Raw genomic sequence first — 23,345 nt, forward strand, 5'->3', positions numbered from 1 at the left:
GCCCTTGCCCATGGCATGCTTTGGCTCCTGCTGTCCATTCCAGCTTTATCTTGTTCTTTTTCCATCACTTATCAAGTTCCAGTCACACTGACCTTCTCACTTCCTTAAATTTCTATCAAGCTTGTTCCTTCTTCAGGGCCTTTGCCCTTAACTGTTCCTTCCGCCTGGAATTCTCTTACTCTGTCTCTTCGAATAACTCAGTTTAAATGTCACCTCCTCAGAGAGGTCTCTCTATCCTGTTTAAAGCAGGTTCCTCTACTAATTCCTCTAATTCTCCCTCGGCCAGTGGTTTCTTTCTTGCATGATTGATATAATGGGGAAAGAAAAAGCTTTAGCTGAAAAAAATCACCTCCTCTTAGAAGGCTTTAGGATTTAGTCTCCATTCACTTTCTACCATGTTAGTCAATCTAGCAGCTTGAATGGGAGAAAACAAACGTTTTCCACTGGGTCATCAGCATCTTCATGTCTTACAGTCTGATATAATTCTTATAATCATTTATTGCTTCATGCCTTCTTGATTAGAGCTTTGTATAGCACACACTGTGTGCTAGAGCTGGACACTGTCCAATAGTTCAGCACATGGGCTCTGAAATTAGATGGCCGTGAGTTCAAATCAGTCCCAGCCCGGCCACTTCCAAACTGTATGACCTTGGACAGGCATTCCAGTTGTCTATCGCTGCATAACCAACTCCCCAAAACTCAGTGGCTTAAAACAACAATATTTATTTTGCAGTTTGGGACAGCCTATTTCTACTCCACCTGGTATCAGCTGGGGCAGCTCCAAGGCAGGGGGCTGAATCATCTAAAGGTTCACTCCCTCACATATCTGGTGGTTAGTGGGGACCAGAGCTGGATTTGTTGACTGGAACACTTTGACATGGCCTCACCTTCATGAGGCCTGGCCTTCCTCTCTACATGGTGGCTGGGTTCCAAGGCTGAGCGAAGAGAGAGAGAGAGAGCGAGCGAGAGAGAGAGAGCTGGGTAAAGCCATGTTGTCTTTTGTGACCTAGCTTTGGAAGTCACAGTGTCATGTCTGCCATTCTCTATTGGGTAAGGCAGTCACAAAACTCTGCTCAGGTTCAAGGGGAGGGAACACAGACCTCATCAGGCAAGTGGAAGAGTGTCAATGCTATATGATAGAAAGAGTAATTGGGATGAGCTAGGTACTGCTGTATCTACCTTTGGAAAACACAATCAGCACAAGAAGTTTTAACCTTTCTGAGAGCCGCTACTGATGTGTTGAGCACAGAGCCTGGCATAAATGAGTGCCCATGGGTCGGGAAGCCACAGATGGTCTTCCTACCTGCATGCAGCCAATTCCGGACTCCAAGCAAGACTCACTCCTTTTGCGGTTTCCCAGGTCTGAACTGAGCCCCAGTCCAGAGACCCTACCTTGGCCCTACCCAACCCTAGGTCCCCTCCCTACCAAGGCCATGCTGTTCCCCTGGGGCTGCAATATAGATCCATGGCTCTCCAAATCCAAAGACCATCAGAAGAAGAAGGTCCCTGAGCCACGAGTGTTGAGGCCCAGATGGGATATGTGGTAGAGCCAGGACTCAGGCCCAGGCCCATGTGGGGAGATCCAGGCCACTATAATTTCAGGACCGTCAGTGTGGCTCCGGGTGTGTAGGAGTGGCTGAGCCAGCCTAGTCTAGCATGTCCCCTGCCTGGATTCACACCACCCAACATCTCCAAGCCCATATTCTGCATAAGGGGAGAAATTGAAGCACAGAGAGGGTAAACAATTTCCAAGAGCTAAACAGCATCTCTCTCTGCCAGACCAGAACAAGCCTACAAGAAACAGGAGACTCAGAGCTAGAAGGCTCCTGTCATCTGTTACAGCAAACTAGACCAGGTGGGAACTCTGAGGCCCAGGAAGTGGGAGGGGCTGCCCTGGCCCCTGCCCCTGTGCTACTCCATGCCACCCTGTTTGTGATTAATCTTTCTTGGACATCTCCCCCCTATACTGTGTGCTCTCGGAAGCCAGGAACACAACACGACAAGTCCACCACTGTGTCCTTTAGTGTCCTACCTGGTGCCTGTGGACCAGATGAATGGACAGTCAGTGGAGGCAGGGGAGGTGGTGCCTTGCCAGCAGGGGGTGGATATGCTCCTGAAGAAGTGTTTGCCCTAAAACCTGATGAGTAGCTCTGCTCCTTACCTGCCTCAATGGGGGGCACCTGGAGGAAGGATCTGAGGTGGAGAGGGCACTCACACACCTGGACACACCTAGATGGGGATGAAGCCATGCCTCAGGTGAGAGGGGGTACCCCAGAAATGTATTCACTGCTGTGGGGGAGGTTAGGACAGAAACAAAGAAGTGGACCTGGTGCCAGCTGTGCGTCAAGGGCAGGAGGTGAAGGAACAGGATTAGGAGAGGAGGAAAAGGAGGAAGGAGAAAATGGGCAGGTGAAGGAAAAAGGAAAAATGGAAAAGGAGGGGAGGAAGGAATGGGGGAGGAAGAGGCTGCAGAAGGGTAAACACAGCCCTGTCCCCCACCACTGCCCCGTTGGCAATGGGGTGTCACCCTGAGGATAAGTGCCCGCTGGAGGGGCAGCCAAAGGACTTAATGTGGCTCTACCCAGCGGTGGCTCAGCAACAGGGAGTAACAGTGGGGAGCAGGGTAGGAGAAGGGTCGGGAGGTGTGACAGACACATGGGAAAAATCAACAGCCGTGGAGACAGCCCTGGAAGAAAAACAGCGACCCCCTCCAGAGCCGGGACTCCGGAATCGTCCGCAGTGGCTGTTGGGAAAGAACATGGGGGGCTCAAGGCAACCGTCTCCAGCCCGTGCCAGCCCCCAGCAGGGACAGAACCCACTCCTGAATCATCGCTGGGCTGACACCTCATGACAGGTCGCCTCCATTTCAGCCGTGCGGAGCCTGCAACTGGGGTCAGGGAGGAGGGAGTATGTGTGCCTGGGATCACAGTAGGCCAAGGTGTGCGGGGCCGGGCGTGCACCCAGGGCTTCACGGGGCCCATCCCTGTGACAGGGAAGCCGAGGCAGAAGAGCCGAGCACGCCTTTGAAGGGTGAAGTTGGGGTTCCATTCCGGCTCTGCCACTGACCTTGGACTAATCGCGACTCTTCCCAGGGCTCCATTTTACGCGTCTGTGCAATGGGATAATTGGTCTTGCTCTGCACTGTTAAAGGGGGAGGAGTTCGCGCACGCTCGGCAGAGCGGCGAGGGGCGAAGCACCGGGTGTGTATATGGATGCTGGCTCCCGCGCTCTGAGGTCCGCCCGGCCTCTGCCTGGAAGTCCCCTCTCTCGCCGCTCGCGGGGCCCTTGCCGGGACCCTGGGCGCAGGGGAACCCCCACCGGGTGCATTCCCCAGGCCGGCCGCGGAGGGGGCGGCGGCGGGGCGGCCGAGGAGGGAGCGGGGACCGCGGCCGCCGCGGCCTGCCTGACCCTCGAGGGGGTCGCTGTTGCCTCGCAGATCCCTCCCTTCCTCGCTGCCTGGGTCCCTCCCTGCCGCTCCCGCCGCGTCCGTCTTTTGTTCACGGAGCCGCGCGCCCCCGAGCCGAGGCGGCGGGGCGGGGAGCTGGCGGGGCTGCGCGGGGGGCGGGCCGCGCCGGGCGGAGCCGGGGCCCGGGCAGCAGCCGGACTGGGCTCCCGAGGGAGCGATCGGCGTGTGGGCAGCCGGGGCCCGGGCGCGCTCCGGGGGCGCGGCGAGGCCGAGGGGGCGGGCGCCGGGCGGAGCCGGAGCCGGAGCCGGGGCGCCTGGAGGCGGCGAGCGGGCCGCTCTCTCCGGGCTCCGAGCGGCGGAGAGACAGTGCGGCGGGGGTCCGGGCCGGAGCACAGCCCGGGGGCTGAGGTGAGCCGGGAGGAGCCGCGGCCAGAGCGGCGGGAGCGGCGCCCGGACCGCCCTCGGGGGCGCGGAGGCCGGGCGGGCCCGGGCCATGCGCGCCGCTCGCTGAGGCCGAGCGAGGCCGAGATGGAGGCGCCGGCGGGGGAGCCTGTGGCCCGGGGCTGCGGCCCCCCGCCCCCGCCCGCGCCCGCGCCCGCTCCGGAGAGGAAGAAGAGCCACCGCGCGCCATCGCCGGCCCGGCCCAAGGACGTGGCCGGCTGGTCGCTGGCCAAGGGCCGCCGCGGCCCAGGCCAGGGCGCCGCAGCCGCCTGCAGCGCCGCGTCCTCCGGGCGGCCCGACAAGAAGGGGCGCGCGGTGGTGCCCGGGGCGCGGGGCGCAGGGACGCGGGTGGCAGGGGTCCGCACCGGGGTGCGTGCCAAGGGCCGCCCGCGCGCGGGTGCCGGGCCGCGACCCCCTCCACCGCCGCCCAGCCTCACCGACAGCAGCTCCGAGGTGTCGGACTGCGCGTCGGAAGAGGCGCGGCTGCTGGGCCTGGAGCCGGCGCTGAGCAGCGACGCCGAGTCCGCGGCCGGGGGCCCCGCGGGGGCCCGCACCGGGCAGCCGCCCCAGCCCGCGCCGTCGGCACCGCAGGCCCCGCGGCCGCCTGCCTCCCCGGAGGAGCCATCCGTCGCCGCGTCGTCAGGGGGAAGCAGCCGCCTGCCGCTCAGTGCCTCGCTTGCCTTCTCCGACCTCACCGAGGAGATGCTGGACTGCGGGCCCAGCGGCTTCGTGAGAGAGCTGGAGGAGCTGCGCTCGGAAAACGACTATCTCAAGGTTGGGGCGCCGATGGGGGGAGGGAGGTCACGGGAGGTCACGGGAGGCCCCGGGTGTCACAGACCCACGAGACTAAGGCACCAGCTGGCCGCGCAGCCCCACTGATGGAGCTGGAAAAGGAGGCCTAAACCCCCTGGGACCACCCTGAGGTCGATCTAGGGCTCTCTCACCTCTTGTCTCCCATTTTATTTGGGGAACCCTCTCCTGAGGAGGAAGCCGGGCAGGGTGCATTACTTGGGATGGTGGGGTCTCTGCCTTCAGCCATTCAGAACCCCCACCCCCAGTCCAGATGCCAGGCCTTTGGTGGCCCTCCTTTCTAGGACAGGCACTGGGGTGCATGCTGCCAGGGAGACCTGTGGCCTGCCCGTGCCAAGGAGAAGCCGGAACACCATCCTGAGTCTCTTCTCTGGGCTTTCCTCAGGCCCAGGCCTGTCCCCGCCTGCCTTTCAGGGCGGGTCCTGTTTGAAAGCATGACATCTGGGAACATCCCTTTGGCTGGAGTCCGACTTCCGCCCAGTCTAACGGTCCCACAACCTGGGAGGATGATGTCGTGGGAGAACTAGTTCAGAGGCAGCTTCCTAAATTCCAGGATATGGTCTTCTGCTCTCTCTGGGCCCGGCCTTGTAGACACAGCAGTTCCATTGGCCCCTCATGGCTGCCCCTCATGTCCCTGCCCATGTCCTCCCCATGTGCCCAGTGAGTGGAGGGAAGCTGCCTTTCTGAAAAGGGCATGGGGGGACCTGAGAGCTTCCCCAGAAGAGCAGGCTTTGCACCTACTGGGTGGATCTGAGCACCAGGCTCTGTCTGTTCACCACATGGCACTGTGGCAGCTTTAGGGACAGCCTGGCCCTCGGGTATCGACCTTGGCTGTGCAGACTGGAAGCTTCATGGCCTCTAATCTACTGCCACTGGTTGGGCATGGTTTTGGAAGAGGCTGAAATGTTACCTACTCTTGTCAGTTGGTGGCCTGGTACAACACCCAGCGTGCCCCGCCTGCCTGGCAGTACATAGCTTTGCATTGTGGTTCTTCTGGCCAAACGCATTTCTCTCTCATTAGAGTTTTGGGGTCTTGCTCAACTGTGTCTCCTCCTCCCCATTTCCCTGGGGATCTGCTCTCCAGCCTGTGTTCAGTACATACTTGTGGAATAGAAGGATAGGGGCTGTCTAAATCAGGATAATCCACCTCATTCAGTATTGACAATAAGGGTTCAATGAGTTCCTATCGTCTTCAGAAGCTAATGGTCAGGAGAGGACAAATAGAGGGTGGGTAGGAGGAGAGAGACAAGCTAGAAGGAGGCCTGGCCCTGCTCTCTTTGTGCCCTGAGCTGCTCTAAACTCTGAACCTGAGGTCCACCCTTCCACCTCCTGCCTGCACTGTTCACACTGGGTAAAGAAGATCGGCCATAGAGCTGTGCTTCAGGGTCTTTTCATGCACCCACCTCTATGGGCTCCTGTCCTTCCCAGGAAGTGACCAGGCCGAGCTCTGGAGTTCCCGTGAGCTACCAATGACTGTTAAGATGGAATAGAGTCCCAGAAGCCCAAGGTCTCCCAGGTGCCAGGGTCTGGCTGGGGACCTACCACTGCCTGAGCCAGGGCTGAGCCTCAGTTTCTACCATTCATTCAGTGCTTCAGGCTTTGTGTGCAGGCCTCACGTCACTCTTGGATTCAGGGTCCGTAGCTTCCTGGCTGTGTCATCTTGGTCAAGTTATTTAATGTCTCTGGACCTCAGTTTCCTCATTGTAAAAAGGCACATCAAACATCTTCCAACCTTAAGGGTTAAATGAGATAAAGTGTGCAAACACCACTAGAGCGTCTGGCATGTAGTGAACCTCAGACGAGAGTAGCTGTCATCACTGCTATTCTCAAGTGCTATGTGACATATTTCCATGGACACTTTTCATGTTCTCCTGTGGATTCTGAGGAGGCAGAGTAGATCCTCCACCCCATCTGAAGCAGGCTGGGCTCTTTCTCCTGGCTCCTCATTCATTCATTCACTCACTATTTAACGCCCACGGTGTACCAATCACTAGTGCAGGTCTGGGGGTCCAGCTGTAGACGAGCTTTCGTGGAGCTTCGGGTCTAGTCGGGGAGACTGAGATTAAACAATAGTCATACCATAAATCACAATACAGAGCACGTAAGGGTGGAGAAGGATACATTGTGCCAAGAGCGCATGGAAGTGGGGATGGGGGTGCTCGGAGTGGCTGAGGAGGAGAAGGAGGAGATGGAACCAGCTGAGGAAGAAGCTGGAGTGAGAACATTCCAGGCTACAGGAAGTAGGGAAAAGCTTGTTGATTTCAAGAAACAGCTCTGAGGCTGGAGAGAGGAAGGAGATTGGATGAGAGAAGTGAGCAGGGCCAGAATGTACAATTCTTGCTGTGTGTGCTTGGTTGGCCCCTAAACTGCTCCCGGCTTCATTTAACCCAGCTGCCAACCTCACAGACGTGAGGTGAAAACCTAGAGACCGTGGTTGTGGAGCGTCAGTGTAGGGGCTATTATGGGAAGTGTTGGTTTGTTCCATCTACAGATGATAAACCATGGCCAGAGGGGAGAAAGACTTGCTCCAGGTTTCATAACTGGTTCTCCAGGCAGCCAGAGCTTGAAGTAAGAGTCATTCCACTCTTGACGTGTTTCCTGCCCCCTGGGCCACTTTGCTTCTAAGATGCAAAAACTGAGTTACCAGGAGAAGGACTCCAGGTCCCCAGTGTCAGGCCTCCTGCCGCCTGGGCTGAGTCCCATAGAGTGGGGTGGGGCTGTGCTCAGGCTCACCGCCCCCCTGGCAAGGGACACTGGGAATTGTCCACTGAGGAAAACCTTTTGTGTGACGGCTGATCTCCTGTGGCATGAGGCCTGCTCTTGGGCCCACTTGGGGAAAGTGTAAGTGGGCAGCTGTTTCCCAATGAGCCGATAGAAAGAGCTGTTACAGAGAAGGGAGTGAGCTCACTGTCACTTGAGTTATTCAAAGAGAAGCTGGATGACCTCACATGTTCGGATAAAGACATAGGGTTTGTGGAAAGCAGCTTAGAAACTGTATAGAATGTTGGTGGTTGTGATGAGGATGAGATTCATGTGATGGCTGCAATTGGGTTTCCTGACCTTGGGTCCCTTCCAGACAAGGAAGTCTAAAGGTTATTAACTTTTGAGGTTCCAGGATTTGAAGAGGCAGCTTTAGCTGCAGAGGAGACACGTTGACTATGTTTGACCTTTAAAGTCCTGGTCTTCCAGCTTCCCATCGCTACTCACTGTCGCCCAGGTACCATGTGGTAAGGACATGCTGGAACCCACCCCTGTGGATGGAAGAATCTGAGAGTTGGACCCAAAAGACCTGGATTTGAAACCCGACTGCCATTTACTGTGTGGCCGTGGGCAAGTCACTTGGCCTCTCTGAGCTATGTTTTTTTCATCTATATAATGAAGATGATGGGCATCTTCATAGGATTGTTAGAATCAGGAAGTTATGAAGAGACAAGAAAACATTTTGCAAGCAGTAAAATCCTGCATCTCTTGGGGAATTGTTAATATTTTTAGCCAGTGAGCAGACAGGATGTCTATATCTTCATTCTTTTTTTTTAAATTAAAGTTTATTGGGGTGACAGTGGTTAGTAAAGTTATACAGGTTTCAGGTGTACAATTCTGTAATACATCATCTATATATCACATTGTGTGTTCAACACCCAGAGTCAGTTCTTTTTCCATATATCTTCATTCGTGGAGTAGCTCGGAGAAGCCAGGAAGGTGGGTCCCCTTAGCTGTAGGATGTTAACGAGTTGGGAGCTGTTCCAGGGAAGACAAAAAGATGTGATCCCATTCCATGCTGTATGGGTTCCATGAAGCTAGTCCTCCCCACCTCCTTGGAGGTTCTAGATGCAAGTGTTTGAGGTGCAGCCAATCTAGATGTTAGCCCAGAAGGGCCCAGAGGAAGCATCTAATCCAGCCCCAGTTCCCATTATACAGTTGGGTAAATGGAGGTTCCAGGTCACACAGCCAGGCTTCTAAACTTGGTTGGTCTAACTCTGGGTCCTGTTCCTTCTATAGTGTGACTGGAGCAGTGAGCTTTGGGTTGCTAGCAGTGTGTCTAGTCTGGGACACTGGTTGGTGACAGGAATCTTCTTGTGTGCCAGGCTCTAGGCTAAGACTGGCTGGTAACAAGCGGAGAAGAATATATGCTGGGACCAGGGGTCTGGAGCTTGCAGGCGGGCGTGGGGGACACGTGCTCGCATGCATGTGTGAGTATGTGCCTGCACCCATGCAGACCGACTGGGACCAGGGGTCTGAGGTCCTGGAGGAAGTGACAGGGATTTAGATCCAGCCTTAAGGATGAGATGACAGTCAGGCTGGAGCCCAGAGGGCTGGAATGGTAGAGCTGGCCTGGGAACCTCTAGACCACGGATCCCTGGGCCTTTATGGCTCTTGTCTGACCAATGCTATCAACAATCGATCACTTCCAGTGGGACAGGCTCTGAGTTAAGTAAGCCCTTTACTTCTCATAGCAATCTCATAGTGTGGAGTGTTCTGATATCAGACCCATTGGACAGACGAGGAAACTGAGACGCTGTGTAATATGCCCAAGATTGCACAGCTGACATACTTGGGAGCCTCACTAGACAATCCTATGGAGCTGCCTTTTCCCCGTCGCTCTTCCACTCTCTCCCATGCATGAGGCACACTGAGCTTCACAGAGCTGGGTTCTTGCCTGGCTTTGCCAGTTGCAAGCTGTGTGACACTGGGTGAGATACTCAGCCTTTCTGAGCCTCTGTTTCTTCTGTAATACGGGTGCTAAGCATGCCTATCCCTGGTCCATTGGGGACCCTTTTCAGTGTGATCATAGTGGACAGTAAATGTCGGAGCCTGTCCCAGTCGTTGCCTCTCCCTTACCTGCTTCTCTAGGCATTCATTCATTCATTCATTCATTCATTCATTCGTCAGATGTTTTCTGAGTGCCTCCTGGGTTCCAGGCTTTGTGCCCCAAGTGTGGCGCAGTAGCCAGCAAGTTGTGAAGCTCTTCTTAGCTCCTGGGAGCTGTAGGGGGAGGGCCCCAGTCTATCTGTCACTGGGTGCGGGATAGGGGCGGTCATTATGGTCAGCAAAGCTCCTGACTGGTCCCTGCCCTAAGTCCCGGCCCTCCCTGTGACAGCTAAGAGTTGTCCTGGAAGAAGCTGCTCGGAGGCCTGGGTCTTTAAGAAGCCTCGGCAGTATGCCTGTCATGGGGAAAGGGGGGCCGCTCCAGTGAGATGGAAAATGAGATGGAAAATGTGAGTCTGCTGCTGTGAGGCCTGGGGGACCACGGCTCCAGGGCCCCCCGCATTCCTCACAGGGGGGGGGGGCCTGTGTTGCTGGGCACAGTCTCACACACGTTGCACATATTTACAGCTTTGCCCAGAGATCCACATGTCTCACAGACACATCCAGAGACACGCTTACGTTGTATGCTTCCAGAAGCACGTCTCCGGGCATATGAGAGAGGAACACGTTTAGAGAAGCACACAAGACCGGGCAGACACACAACCTCCTGTCTCCTCATACACACACATTACCAAACAGACGCAGCAGGGACCCACACTATCTAGGAGATCTCCGGCTCAGAAACACATCCTCACACACACACACCTTACACCCCCAGAAACACGTGGCCATGTCCCAGTGATGGACACAGCCTGGCACCCCCTCAGACAAATTAGAAGCACACATACATATGCACACGAACACACACACACCTACACAGACACATTATACCCAGGCACTGGCATCCACAAGAATCCACACATCCGCCCCTGCCAGGCGGGCACAGACGCAAGCTCACTGCCCAGACACCCTCACGGCCTCTTCTATGAAGGAAGCCGCAGAGGCCCAGGGCTTGCAGACATACACCCCAGAGGCACTCGTAGAGACACGTAGCCATGTACACACAAGCAGGGCCACGAGCACAGAGCGCTCACACATCAGGCCTGTAGCCTTTGCTGACGGGGGCCAGAAACCCACAAACCTGAGTGCCCAGGCATGCACACACACTGGCTGTGACATTTCACCCACAGAAACACAGGAAATCCTGGTCCGTGTCTCCCTGGAGCTAATGTGTACAAACTACTGTTTTCAGCTCCTGCAGAAGGCTTCCTTCCACAAGGCTGCTGGGATCAGTGAGGAGTATGGTGGAGGCTTGATTTCATAACCTCCTGGATCTGGGGACCCTAGGAACCTGGCTGGGGCTAGGTGGTAGGTGGTTGCGGGGCTGGCAGTTCACCAAATCAGGAGAAGCTGTACCGAAGGCTCTCAGGCCCCTGATGCCCAGCACTTGACCTGGGCCCAGTGGGCTGAGTGAGATGGAGCAATTGTCAGGCCTGCCCACAGAAGAAACCCTGCCCAGGGCCAACTCCCTTCTAATCCTCTCTGGATTTCCTGCCTGCCCTCATCTCCCTCCTCCTCCCCCTTTCCTTTGCTGGGGGCTGTGGAGAGCCATGCCACTCCCATCTCTAAAAGATGCCCAGTTCTGCCTGGGAACTGATGAAGGGGGTCAGGATAGAGGAGCTGGAGATTGGGCACTCAGAGGAGGGGCCTGGAAGACTTCCCGGAAGAGGAGGCATTAGAGCTGAGGAGTCAGCCTTGAGTGGCTACCTCTATGCCCAGCTGCTAGAATAGTGCCTGACAGAGGGACTCAATAAATATTTGTTGCATGATTGAATGAAAGGCAGTGACCACGATCTGTGGGTGGGCTGCAGGCTTACAGCAGAAGAGCTAGAGGGAATGGTGGGTGGGGCAGTGGTAAGGGAGGGGCCGGGAAGGGGAATTGGGCCTGCTTGGGAAGGGCACTGAATGCTGAGCTAAGTGAACATCTTGCTGGGTGAACACCTTGCTAGGAAGGAGCCGTATTGGCAAAGCTAGGAGCTGCACCTTTTCCGTGTGTTTAGCACTGGGCCTAAGGCATAGGGGCCAAGGGTGGGAGGGAAGGAAGGCTATGTGGTTTCATGGACAAATTCCACCTTTGGGGTCAGGTCTGGGGCCGTACCTTGTTTTGTCACCTCCCTGTGCGTGATCTCCATGTGCAAGTCCCTTTATCAAGCCTCAGTCTTCCTGACTGTAAAGTGGGAATTAAATCCCTTTTTTTGCAGGGCACTTGGGAGGATTACCATTCAGGTATATGGCACATCCAGCACTGTCCTGGGCACAGAGGGGGGGAGGGAGCCCCACATTCTGTGTAGCCTCTGGGGCAGAGGGAGTTCTCCAGGGGAGGGGCTCAGCTAAGTTCTGGGCAAGGGTCTGACCAGCAGCCAAGGTGATTACTAAAGTCATTCCACCAGTGCCCCATAGGCATCACCTCACTTGTCATCACATTCTCTGCCGTCTGGTACCCGAAGGAACTTGGACCTGGGGGAAGAGCCAGGGGCGGGTGTTCTGGGCCAGGCTGAACCTGACATTCACTGGAGGCCTACAGGTCTGCGTTCCTAGCAGCTAGTGCTGGCCTTTGTGAGGCGTGGCAGGGAGTAAGAGGTGTGAGCAACAGGCCAGCCCCTCCCTTCGCCAGTGTCCACGGTGGTTAAAGGCATTATGGTTTAGAGCCAAGCTGACCTGGGCTTGAATCCTAGCTCTCTCTTTTCCTCTATGAGCTTCCCCTTTATGAGCCTCAGTTTCCTCATCTGTAAAGTGGGGATGTTCACTGTACAGTGTTGCTGTGAGGATTAAATCAGAGAACACATGTATGTAAGGATGAGCCAGGGTCTGCTTGTGGTAAGGACTCAACAGCTATTCACCATCACTCATCAGCAGGCTTGGATCTGACTGCCCGGGGGCCCAGGGTCCTTGATGGCAAGCTTGGGCCTGGCTCTGGGTGTGGATCTTGGCATGGAGCAGGGGCCTAAGACGTATGTGTGGAGCTGAATTGCTTTATGAGTTCCCCAAACACATCTCTCCCTTATGTACCCCCTTTCCCTCCCACCCCAGTCTTTGAACAGCTAAGGCCAGTGCCTCCGACTCTACAATCTGGACTACTCCTTTGATGATGGACGGCCACCTTGTGGTCCCTCATTCTAAGTTCAAGGTGCATAATCTCCCCTTGCCTGGGCCACAGAGGGCACTCAGGCTCCGGTAGAAAACCAACTTGGGGTCCCATAGTCAGGCTGGACCTGACTGAGTATCTTTCCCCCGGTTTTGCCCCATATCCACTGGGGATATTGTGGGTCACTGCATCAGCCCCTCCCCTCCGCGCCCCTCCTCGGCCCTGCTGAGTGCTTGAGCAGCTCGTGTGGTCCTGCCTCCTTCAACTTCACCTCACCCCTGCTGCACCCGAGCTTTCACAGGCTCCACACATCCCAGGCTGCTGTTCCTGTGCTCTTCCCACCTGGGGTCCTTTGGGCTGTGGTTCCCTCCCCTCCCTTTGGTTTGCTTCCCCACCCTCATGCATTGAGCTCCAGTCCAGGCCTCTGTGTGACACCTAGGAGCTTCCTATAGACTCCTTTGAGGGCATTTATTTCAACTGTAATTAGATCATTAATTGGGTAATTACAGGTTTCTTGTCGGGGCCCCTCTCTCCAGCTGTTCTGTACTAGGGCAGGGACCTTACCAGGGTGGGACTTAGTTCCTTCCTTTTACACAGGTGTAAACTGATGCTCAGAGAGGTCGAAGGGCTTGCCAAAGGTCACACAGCCTGCAAGAGGCAAGCGGCTGGGCCCTCATGGTGCTTTTTCCAGATTGCCAGGCAGCGGGAATGGCAGGAGCAAAGGCTCAGCAGAGTGAAATGCTGGGCTGTGCTGGTGCCTCAGGCTGCGAGGCCCAGGGCTACTCCCTTGACCCTCCTCAAAGACCTCTGAGTGCTGTTCTCTCCCTGCTCAGAGATTTGGCTGCAGCCCAGGGGATGTTTTAAACACATCCAGATCCAAATGCTGCTTTCCTTCCTGTTCACACAGAAAGGACAGGAGGGACACCAGCAGGCGCCCCAGCTCTGAGCGTCCCTCAGAGGCAGCATGGGCTGCAGATGTCTCCCTGCTCTGTCTGCTGAGGCCTGGAATGGGGCAGTGACAATGGGGCCTGGCCTTTGTGGGTGCCAGTGTCTGGGCATCTCTCCCCCAACACGTGCACGCATGCACAGCTCCCCGCCAGAGGGACTGTCTGGGGTCTCGTGCACTGAGCTGTGCCAGAGCTGGGACGGCAGCGGGGAGGGGCTCTCCCCTGATTGGCTGTGGAGCCTTCATCTTCCTGAGCCTCTGTTTGCTTACCTGTAAAATGGGCATAAAATAATAGCAACCCCGCAAAAAGACTGTCGTTGAGCGCAAGGCGATGGACCTCCATTCAGAGCTCAGCTCATTGTGTGGCACATGGTAAGTCCTTGTAAATACTAGCTAAAATTGTTGTCACTTTTTTCCCATTACAGAGACTATCTAGTTTATCAGAGCTCAAACTGGACTCAAATCCTGGCTGTGCCATTTAGCGTGAGACCTTGGGCAGCAGAGTTGACTCTTATTACGTTGATTCTTCCTCAGCCAGTTGGGGCTGCCTGGGATACAGTGAGATAACGAGCTGCCTGTCGTGGGGCTGCCAGAGGGGAAGCGCTCAGGGAACGCATGCATGTTAGTATTTATTGGTTTTGGAGATGCAAGTCCAGGGCCCTTGTCTTCCCTCGTGACCCTCTGGGTCACTGGGACCAGGTAGCCTCAACCAGCTGGAGTCGGGGCACTGTGTTGCATAGCAATGCCTGGCTGGGCTTCCTGGCCCTCCTTCTCCAGGATGTTTGACCCTGACTCCCCCAAAACTAGAGCCCAGCTTCCACCCAAGGAGGCTAAGATGGATTGAATTCTGGCCTGGGAGACAGGAGCCCAGAGTCCCTTCCTGTTTAACTCTGGACCCTCTGCGGGACTATGGGATTCTCCTCAGTATCCATGTCTGTGAAGAGATGGAGGCTGTGTGTTTCCCTGGTCCTACTGCTATGCCCAGGGTCTTTGCTTGTGAGCTGGGAGAGAAGTGGAGCTTTGTAGAGCCTTCTGCTCTCCTTGGGGTCCAAATGCTATGATCTCATCTGGAGCCTTGACAGACCCTGGGGGATGGGCAGAAGGGACAGCAGATGGCTGCTCTGGCCTCTCGGGGGGCTGGCATGCTGCCCCTGTGGCCACTGCTGGCCCACCCTGCAGGTCAGCCCTTCCGGGCTAGGCTGAGTGGTCCCTGCCAGAGCCAGAGTGGCAGATGGGCAGGCAGCCTGGGCTTTGGCCTGAGGGAGGGACCGTGGCAGCCTGGGCAATGTGGGAGAAGGCGGGCCAGGCAGAGAATCCTCCGTAGAGTGGTTGCTGTCCTACAGAGCAAAGACTGTGGATCCCTCAGCTCCGTTCTGTCATTCTGGGTCTGTCTGCCCATCAGCCGGTCCGGTCCTTAGAACCTAGGGAGGAGGTGACACATTGGGTCAGGTTTGGAACCTGGCAGATTCATCCTGGGAGTAGGGGGGCTAGGGTTTGAGGCCTACCACGAGGGTCCGAAACCTCCATGGGCATTAGCTTTACAGAATCAAAGAGTTAAAGTTAGACACAGTAGCACTGACCGGAAGTGGTTTTCTGCAGGAGAGTGGAACCCCTCCTAGGACGCATTTATTTATTTGGCAGCTATTTATTTGTGTGCCAGGCACTTTGCTGGGCTCTGCCTTCCTGAAGTTCACATCCTACTGGTCGAGACCCACATTCCACAAGCAAACAGACCAATTAGTAAAATAATCAGTATTACAAATAAGCCTGTGATACATTATGTAAAAGAAACACAGATTAGTGATGGACACGATGGGCCTAGGGAAGTTTGGAAGGCTTCTCTGAGGAGGTGACATTTAGCTGGAAGCTTTAAGCAGGAGGGGGAGCCAGTAATGCAGAGTTCAGGGCAGGGAAATCAGGCAGAGGGAACGGCAGGGGCAGAGGCTCAGAGATGAGACAGACCAGGTGTCTTCTGGCTGCTGGAAGAAGACCAAGTGGCTGTAGTGTAGCCAATGAGAGGAGGAGTGAGAGGCGATGAAGATGGAGGATTGGGTAGGAGTCATTCTTTTGTGTGGCTTTTAGGTTAGGAAATTTACGTATAGTAAAATGAGTTTTGACAAATGTGTACATTTCTGTATCTACCACCACAATCAAGATACAGAACAGTTCCCTTGCCCCGTAAAATCCCCCTGTACTCTTTTATACCTGACAACCACTGATGTTTTCTGTCCCTATAGTCTTGCCTTTTCCAGAATGTCATATAAATGGAACCATACAGCATGCAGCCTACTGAGTCTGACTTCCTTCACTTAACAGAATGCATTTAAGCTTCATTCACGTTGTTGTGCTATCAACACTGCATTCCTTACTAAGTAGTATTCCATTATATGGATGTACCACTATTTAGCCATTCACCAGTTGAGGGACATGTGGGTTGTTTCCAGATTTGGATAATCATTGGAGGGCTTTAAATAGGAGTACTCTGTGGTCTTTAAAAATTAAAATTAAAAATCAATCCATGTACTGAGTGGAGAACAAATTAGTGGGGAGCAAATTGGTTGTTTGGAGGATTAAATCCAATGATTTGGTGATGAATCTGGCCCACCATAGATATTCACTAATTGTTCATATAACAGGGCTGTGCCCTGGCACAGGTGGGGAGACTTCTTGGTAGAGGTGGCATTTGAGGTGGAGGGGTGAGTAGGTGGGAGACAGGCAGAGTGGAAGGAGGCCCAGGCAGTGCAGAGCTGGGTTGGCTGAGATGCCTACTCCCTGCTCCTGATGCAGTCTTATATGCCAGGGTTTCTAGAATGTGGTCTACAGGGCTCATATCAGAGTTTTTTGGGGATTCCGGGGGAACAGTCACATCCCAGCGTTCACCCTTAGCCCTCTGGGGGTTAACTCTTGGGTGGAAGATAGCTGGGGTCCTCTGCTCTGGAACAGTCTCTTCTTTGGTGGCTGGTAAGACATGACCTCCTCCTGCCTTCGGGAACCATCTGTCCCCTCGGCCTGCTGGGAACTGTAGATGGGGTTCAAACCATCGTCGTCATCACTTGCTGTGTTTCTGCAGAGGGACCTGTGTCCCGTCACTTTCATCTGCAGCCCTGCAGGTCAGGTCCACTCCTACAAACCAATTCCATCAGACCCATGCATCTGGAGTCCCTTGCAAGTGTTCCATTGGGCCCCAAATCTAAACTTCTGTCCTCATTGTACAAAGATTAATCATCTGAGATTGGGTGTAGGTTTCCCGCAGAAAGCATTCTTTCCTGGAACATTTAAAATGTGGCTTGAAAGCAGAGCTCTGCTTCTCCAGCTTTATGTCCTGCTGGAGAGTCAGACCCCACAGGTGAGGCAGCTCAGGAAAGAACAGAGTCTTCATCTTATTTTGTGCCAGAGACCCCTGAAGCTCTCTGCTGAGAAGAAGTCTTAGAATAATGTTTTTAAACACTTAAAATATAAAGGAAACCAAATATATTGGAATATAGTTACCAAAGTATGTTTTTAAATCATGCTATTAGTAATATGTGTGTTTATTCACTGATAAGATCTGGTGACAAGCCTACTTACTACTGTGATTTTAAAGCACTGATGAGTGTAAAAAATATTTTGACATTTCTGCAGCAACTGTGATGTGATCTGAAAACATCTGTGTTTCTTTGGGTGGCAAAGTCACAGGTACGGCTAATACAACTGTAGCTTGTCCAGAATAGAAGGAAACGGTAATTTTTAGTTAGAGGTGAGTGAATATAAAGATGTGATTTGGTTTTTTTTCTTCCCGTCCAAGTTCATGGACTCCCCGAATTCTGATGCAGACGAAAGGGCCTGAAGTCCACAGCCTGAGTCCTGCTTAGAGGTCGCTCTGTGTGACCTTGGGCATAGCCCACCTTCCCCACGCTTCTCCCTCTTCTTCCTCTGTAGAATAGGGATGGTGATTCCTGCCCTGTCTGTCCATGGAGTTTCTGTGAGGACCCATGAGATGATGCAGATGGGATGTCTTTGTAAACTGTGAAGCCCTGTGCAAGCTCTCACTATTATTAGCAGTAATGTGAGCTCATGTTTGGCCCTCCTTCTCAGTATATACCAAGAGACTCTTCCTGGCTCGTTCCCCTGGGATTCCTGGGAACCAATCCACTGCAAAGGGCAGGTCTGCCTCTGAGAGGTTTCTTCCTGCAGGCTGGCTTCGTGGATTACTGGGGGAGTGTAGGAGGGTGGACAGAGATGTACTTTGTGGGGAGGGAATAGATGGGTGAGCAGGAGTTTCCCTGGGTACCCAGACCCTGCTCATCCTGGGATGGTGTGGGGGCCTGAGCCCAGCCCTAGAGCTACCCAGGCTCTTTTTGACTCTGTGTAGCTGGCTTGGGCCAGGGATCAGGAGGGCCCTGGGCTGTGGAGAGAGACTGGGCAGGGCAGAAGCCATACTCCTCCTTTCGTTCATTCATCCACCCAGAGACAGTGATGTGTGCCTGCTCTGTACCACATCCTGAGCAATACTGGGAAGCAGACCTGTCACCTCCCTCCCCCCAGCTCTCGAGGAAGATAGACTTGAAAACAGGCAAATGCAACCTAAAATTGTTAGCACCAGAGACAAATGAAGTTCAGAGTGTGGGGGTAGAATCAGACTAGGGGAGGAGGGATGCCCTGGAAGGATGAAATGATTAAGAGTTAGCCTGGCAAAGCGTAAGCAAACCTGGGAGTAGAACATAGTTAAGATGCATTAGCCCAGGGTCACAGGGCCTGTTTGGATTCCGGCCCCACCACTCCGTTGCTTGAGTAGCTCTGGGAAACTTCTGAGCCTCAATTTCCTCATCTGCAAAATGGGAACATTTTCAGTACCGATTTCACAGGGTTGATAATGAGGATTGTGCACATCCCGTGCTTGGGTTGGGGGCCCATAATTAGTGAGCCTCCACATAGGTGGTAGCTATTTTTAATCATGGCACATCTGGACAAGGTGGTGGGGGACAGAGGATGCAAAGACAGGGGCAAAACAGGAATGGGGAGGAGACCAGAGATGGCTTGGGTTCCAGGGTAAGGGGCTTGGACCTAATGCAGAAGCCAATGGGAACTCGTGAAGGAAATAGAAAGCCATCTGCTTTTTCTCAAATTTTCTCCATAAATAAGTATTACATCTGTAATCAGAGCAAAACAAGCATTTTCTATAAAGGGAAAGGCGGACTACCCTGGCAGCAGTGTGGTGCCCCATTCCTACCCCTCATCGTCCCCCCGCCCCCTCCCATTCTCAGTCCTGGTTAAAAGAGAGGTCGACTGAAAGGAGTGTCCAGATGGGTGGATATGGAAGGCTGGCAGGCTGGGCCGGGGCTGGGCACCTCTCCCCAGCTGCTTCAGGCTGGCCTTTCCGATGGGGGGAGAATCGGGGGGCCTCCCGGCTCTGAGGTGGGCATTGCTGGGCAGTGTGGCCTTTTCCTGTCTGTGGTAAAGGGTGTGGTTTGGAGTTTCCCCACTGATATTGGGGGGATTCTGACGACCTTGTTGGGTAGCCCCCAGGTCTGCTGAGTCCAGTGGAGTTCTGCCCTTCCTCCCTCAGTTCACAGTTGAAAGGCCTGGGAGGGGGGCAGGGTTCTGCAAGGCCACAGAGCTGTCTTTGAAGGCCCTGGGAAGGCTGAGCTCCCACCCCCACCCCCTAGGCAATTCCCAACCAGCTCCCTGGGTTGGATCAGTCACTGGAGAGCTTTCCAGGGACAGGGGCCAAGACTACAGAACGGAGGAACCCTTGGCAATGCAGAGGCTCGCTTAGGTCTAAGAACCTCCGGAGTAAAGCAGGGTCCTGCCCTCCTGGATCCCCTCCCCATGGCCCTGCCCCCATCTCAGGCCCCGAAAGCTCAGCCCGTGCCTAAGTTCTATGTTCCCCACATCCCAGCAGACCTGGCCTAGGCAGGCCATAAGCCAGCCTTTGTGGACTTGCCCTCTCCTAGGGGCCGTGCCAGGAGGGGCCGACTGCATTCTGCCTGCAGCTGGGACAAGCCCCCGAGGGGCCTGGGCCCCCCTTGGCCACCATGGAGAGATGGAGCTGGTGTGAATGCAACATCCTGCATTTTCAGTAATTGACTGTGGTGAAGGCCAAACCCTGGAGAGACAGCTGCTCATGTGAGAAAGATCATTCATTCATTCACTTCTTCAATAGATGCTTTCTGAGACCCCGCTTTGTGTCAGCCCCTAGGCTCGGACTTGTGCTGAGACACATTACTCGTGCCCTTGTAGGGAAAAAGACTGGAAGGAAACACCCTGCAGGAGAGTCATTTGGGGGCCCCCATCCCCAGTTCCAGATTCAGTATGTCACCATGGTGCCATGAGGTGTTCTGACAAGTTCCCCGGTGATACTCTTGGACTGCTGTGATTCAGCAGCGGTCCAAGAGCAATTATGGAGGAATTATGAGTGATTTATGTTTTCTGTATTTTCAAAACTGTCCCTATGATCGCTGTTTACTATTTGTTTTAATTGAAGCAAAAGGAATTTACTGGAAGGATACAGGAAAAGTGGGAAAATCTGGGCTAATAAAAGGCCCCAGGGACCTGGTTATTAGCTGGTACTAAAGGGCAGTTGGTTCAGGTTGCTGCCAGTGGAATAGCCTCAGGTCATCTCACTCTAGCGTACTTTTATAAATAGAAAAATCAGTTATTTAAATGTTAAAAAAAAAAAAAAAGTCCTCCAGAGTGACGCCAGTGCTCCGCATATGGTCCTGTGTTGAGGAAGATCACCTTCCGTGATCTAAATGTCATACATCTGTCGGCATTCTGAGCTTCCGCGTCCCCTGCACCGCCCCTTGGCTCATCCTGAGCTTTGGGTCCACTCAGACCCCCACCTCCTCCCCTTGCCCAGGTCCTGTCGGTGTGACTGCCGAGAGAGAATACGTGAGATGTTCTTCAATGGCACAGTGAGGATTTGAACACAGGCCCATCTGGAGGCCGGTTTAGCTTGGATTTAGCCGACTGGCCTGTGCTTCCTGAGCGACGTTGCCTTTGTGGTTCCTTAATCTGCCAGCTGAAATGACATGTGGACCCCTCACTTCCTCATTTCTTTAACTGGGGTGATCATTGACTATCCCACTTCCTCTTTTCCTCTTTTAGTTTTGTCCACTTGGCTTGGCGGGAGGGTGGTCAGTCTGCGTGTATATCAGGGTGGGGATGGGGTGGGGGGTGGCCAGCTGAGGTGACCATTCCTCTGCAGTGGTGTCCTGGGGGGGGTTGCTGCTGAACTCACCCCTAGAAGAGAGGCTGTATTGGCAAGTGAGGATTAAACCCTTCAGGTGATGGCGGGGACAGGACAGTGTCTGTTGGGAGAAGCACATACTTGTCCTTCTGTCTTCCTCTCCTGAGTTCAGAACCATCTGAGAAATACTTCCAGGAATCAAAGAGATGGGTGTCAAAACCGTGGTGAGCTTTCATCCTAAGGACTGGCCTGGAGGGTACTGCTTCCTAACCCTGCCCCTGAATTAAACCGACCCACCCACTCTCAGGGGGCACTGGACAACCCCAAGCCATTCCCCTGTATGGAGCCACCCATTTTCTTTGTGGAAAGGGGGGCTCAGAGGCCTGGTGAACCCAGCTGTCCAGATTGTGGCCTCCTCTCCAGGGTTTACAGAGGTTTCTTGTTTTGGGGTTTTTTTTTTTTTGCTTCTTAGGCCCCCCGTCTCATCATCACTTGGGTGCTTTGGCTCTTCAGGGATGCATGCCTTTGCTGGATCATTCATTTTTCCGTGACTCAGTTTCTCTTTTTAGTGTACAATCTTATTTAATCCAGTGTCCCTAAGAGTAGGTATTATTCTTCCATTTGTAACTCAGTTCTCAGTTTTCCTATTTGTTATTAGACATAATAATTGTCCGTTTCTTCTTCTGGGTCTCCTCACTTATCTCTTAGCTTAATTTCACATTGGTATGTCTTTGTGTGGCTGTATAACTATCTAGACATGTATTCATCCATTCGGATACTATTGGTTGAGAGTCTGTAGGATGCTAGGCCATGTGCTGGGTATGGGTGACACATCAGGGAGCAAGGCGGCCCTCCAGACACGTACGGTATCTCTGCAAGACAAACTGTTAAATAAAGAATTGCAGATGTGTTCATGGTGACAAAGGGGAAGTGAGGGATTTCTGGGAGCTGGTGACAGACATGGATGGGAGCTGCCCTGAGGAAGTGAGGTCACCCCTTGCAACTCCCTCTTCTTAAACCCAGATTCTTTACTCTGCCCTCAAGGCCCTGGATGACTGACCTCTGTCTATTTCCCCAGCTTCAACTTACCCCTGTAGCTACCTCCTTGCTGTATCTTGAGACACTTTCCAGCCTCTGGGCCTTTGCACGCACTGTTCCTTCTGCCTGGAGTCACCTCTCCCTGGCTCTTTCACTCACTGCATGGCTGTTCCTTCTTGCCTCAGCTCAAATATCCCTTTTTTAGGGATGTCCTCCCTGGCCATGTCCTCTAACATAGCACTACTTTGTCATATTACCCAAGTGGTTGTTTTATATATATACATATATATGCATATATATGTGTATGTATGTATATGTCTATCTTCATAGCTCTTAACGGTATTTGAATTTATTTGTTGGTTTACTCTGTGTCTCCCAATGAGACTTGGGGTTCCATGCAGAAGATACAGAGAGGCCACATTAGTCTAGGTCACCAGTGTTCCTCCCCACCCTGTGCTTGGCACAGGGCCTGGCACACAGCTGGCACTCATAAAATGCTTGTTGAATGAGCCTCTGGTTTCCCCAGTGTATTAGTATCCTACTGCTACTCTAATAAATGACCACAAACTTAGTGGCTTCAAACAATCCCAGGCTATTAACTTACAATTCTGGAGGTCAGAAGTCAGAAAATCAAGGTATTGGCAGGGTTCCATTCCCCCTGAAGGCTCTCGAGGACAGTCCCTTCCCTGTTCCAGCTTCTGAAGGCTGCCTGCATTCCTCGGTTCATGGCCCTTCCTCCACTTCAAAGCACCACGCTCCACCCTCTGCCTCCGTGGTCACATTGCCTTCTCCCACTTTGACTCCCTTGCCGCTCTCTTAGAAGCACCATGGTAATTACATTGGGCCACCCAGATAATCCAGGCAAACCTCCCAATCTCGAGACCCCTCACTTCATCACATTTGCATGTTCCTTCTGCCATATAAGGTGCCAGGTTCACAGATTCTGGAAATAGGCATGGACATCTTTGGGGGGGCATTCAACCCACTGTACCCAGGTGCCCCTGAAGTGCCCAGGGCAGCATTAGGTGTGGCCTGCACTCAGGCATACTGGCCACTGCCCCAGGGTCCAGGGACCCAACCACCCCTTCCACCTACAGGACGAGATCGAGGAGCTGCGGGCAGAGATGCTAGAGATGCGGGACGTGTACATGGAGGAGGATGTGTACCAGCTGCAGGAGCTGCGCCAGCAGCTGGACCAGGCCAGCAAGACCTGCCGCATCCTGCAGTACCGGCTGCGCAAGGCCGAGCGCCGCAGTCTCCGTGCTGCCCAGACTGGCCAGGTGGACGGCGAGCTCATCCGGGGCCTGGAGCAGGACGTTAAGGTGAGCCCAGGAGGCTTTTTTGGGCGGTGGGACCGTGAGTCTGAGTGGGGCCCAGGTCAGCCTGCAGCTCCCTCCTTGTGTGTCTGTCCTTGGGCAAGTTACACCACCTTTCTGGGCCTCAACAGCCTCTTCTGTAAAATGGGGATCCCTGGCGAACTGACAGGCCATCAGCCAGGGATGTCCCGATGGGCTATCATAATAGGACTCCTACTGACAGCAGCTACTGTTTGAGTAGCAGCCACGCACCTGGTGCTGGGCCCCTC

The 23,345-nt window shown here is 54.0% G+C and overlaps 1 protein-coding gene across 4 annotated transcripts in view; it reads left to right on the forward strand.

Annotated features, from left to right (window-relative positions):
* Positions 1 to 3,790: 3,790 nt before the first annotated feature.
* MTCL2 (microtubule crosslinking factor 2) overlaps positions 3,791 to 23,345 on the forward strand; it is a 69,438-nt gene continuing 49,883 nt past the window's right edge. For all 4 annotated transcript variants that reach the window (XR_013992317.1, XM_081034529.1, XM_081034530.1 and 1 more), the window contains exons 1-2: positions 3,791 to 4,621; positions 22,858 to 23,082. Coding sequence is in view for 3 of the 4 variants with exons in the window: in XM_081034529.1 (XP_080890655.1) it covers positions 3,935 to 4,621; positions 22,858 to 23,082 (912 nt within the window). In the remaining variant the exon portion in view is untranslated. The remainder of the gene's footprint in view (positions 4,622 to 22,857; positions 23,083 to 23,345) is intronic.

The sequence above is a fragment of the Rhinolophus hipposideros genome (genome assembly GCF_964194185.1).
Source record: "Rhinolophus hipposideros genome assembly, chromosome: 22".
Taxonomy (NCBI): Eukaryota; Metazoa; Chordata; class Mammalia; order Chiroptera; family Rhinolophidae; genus Rhinolophus; species Rhinolophus hipposideros.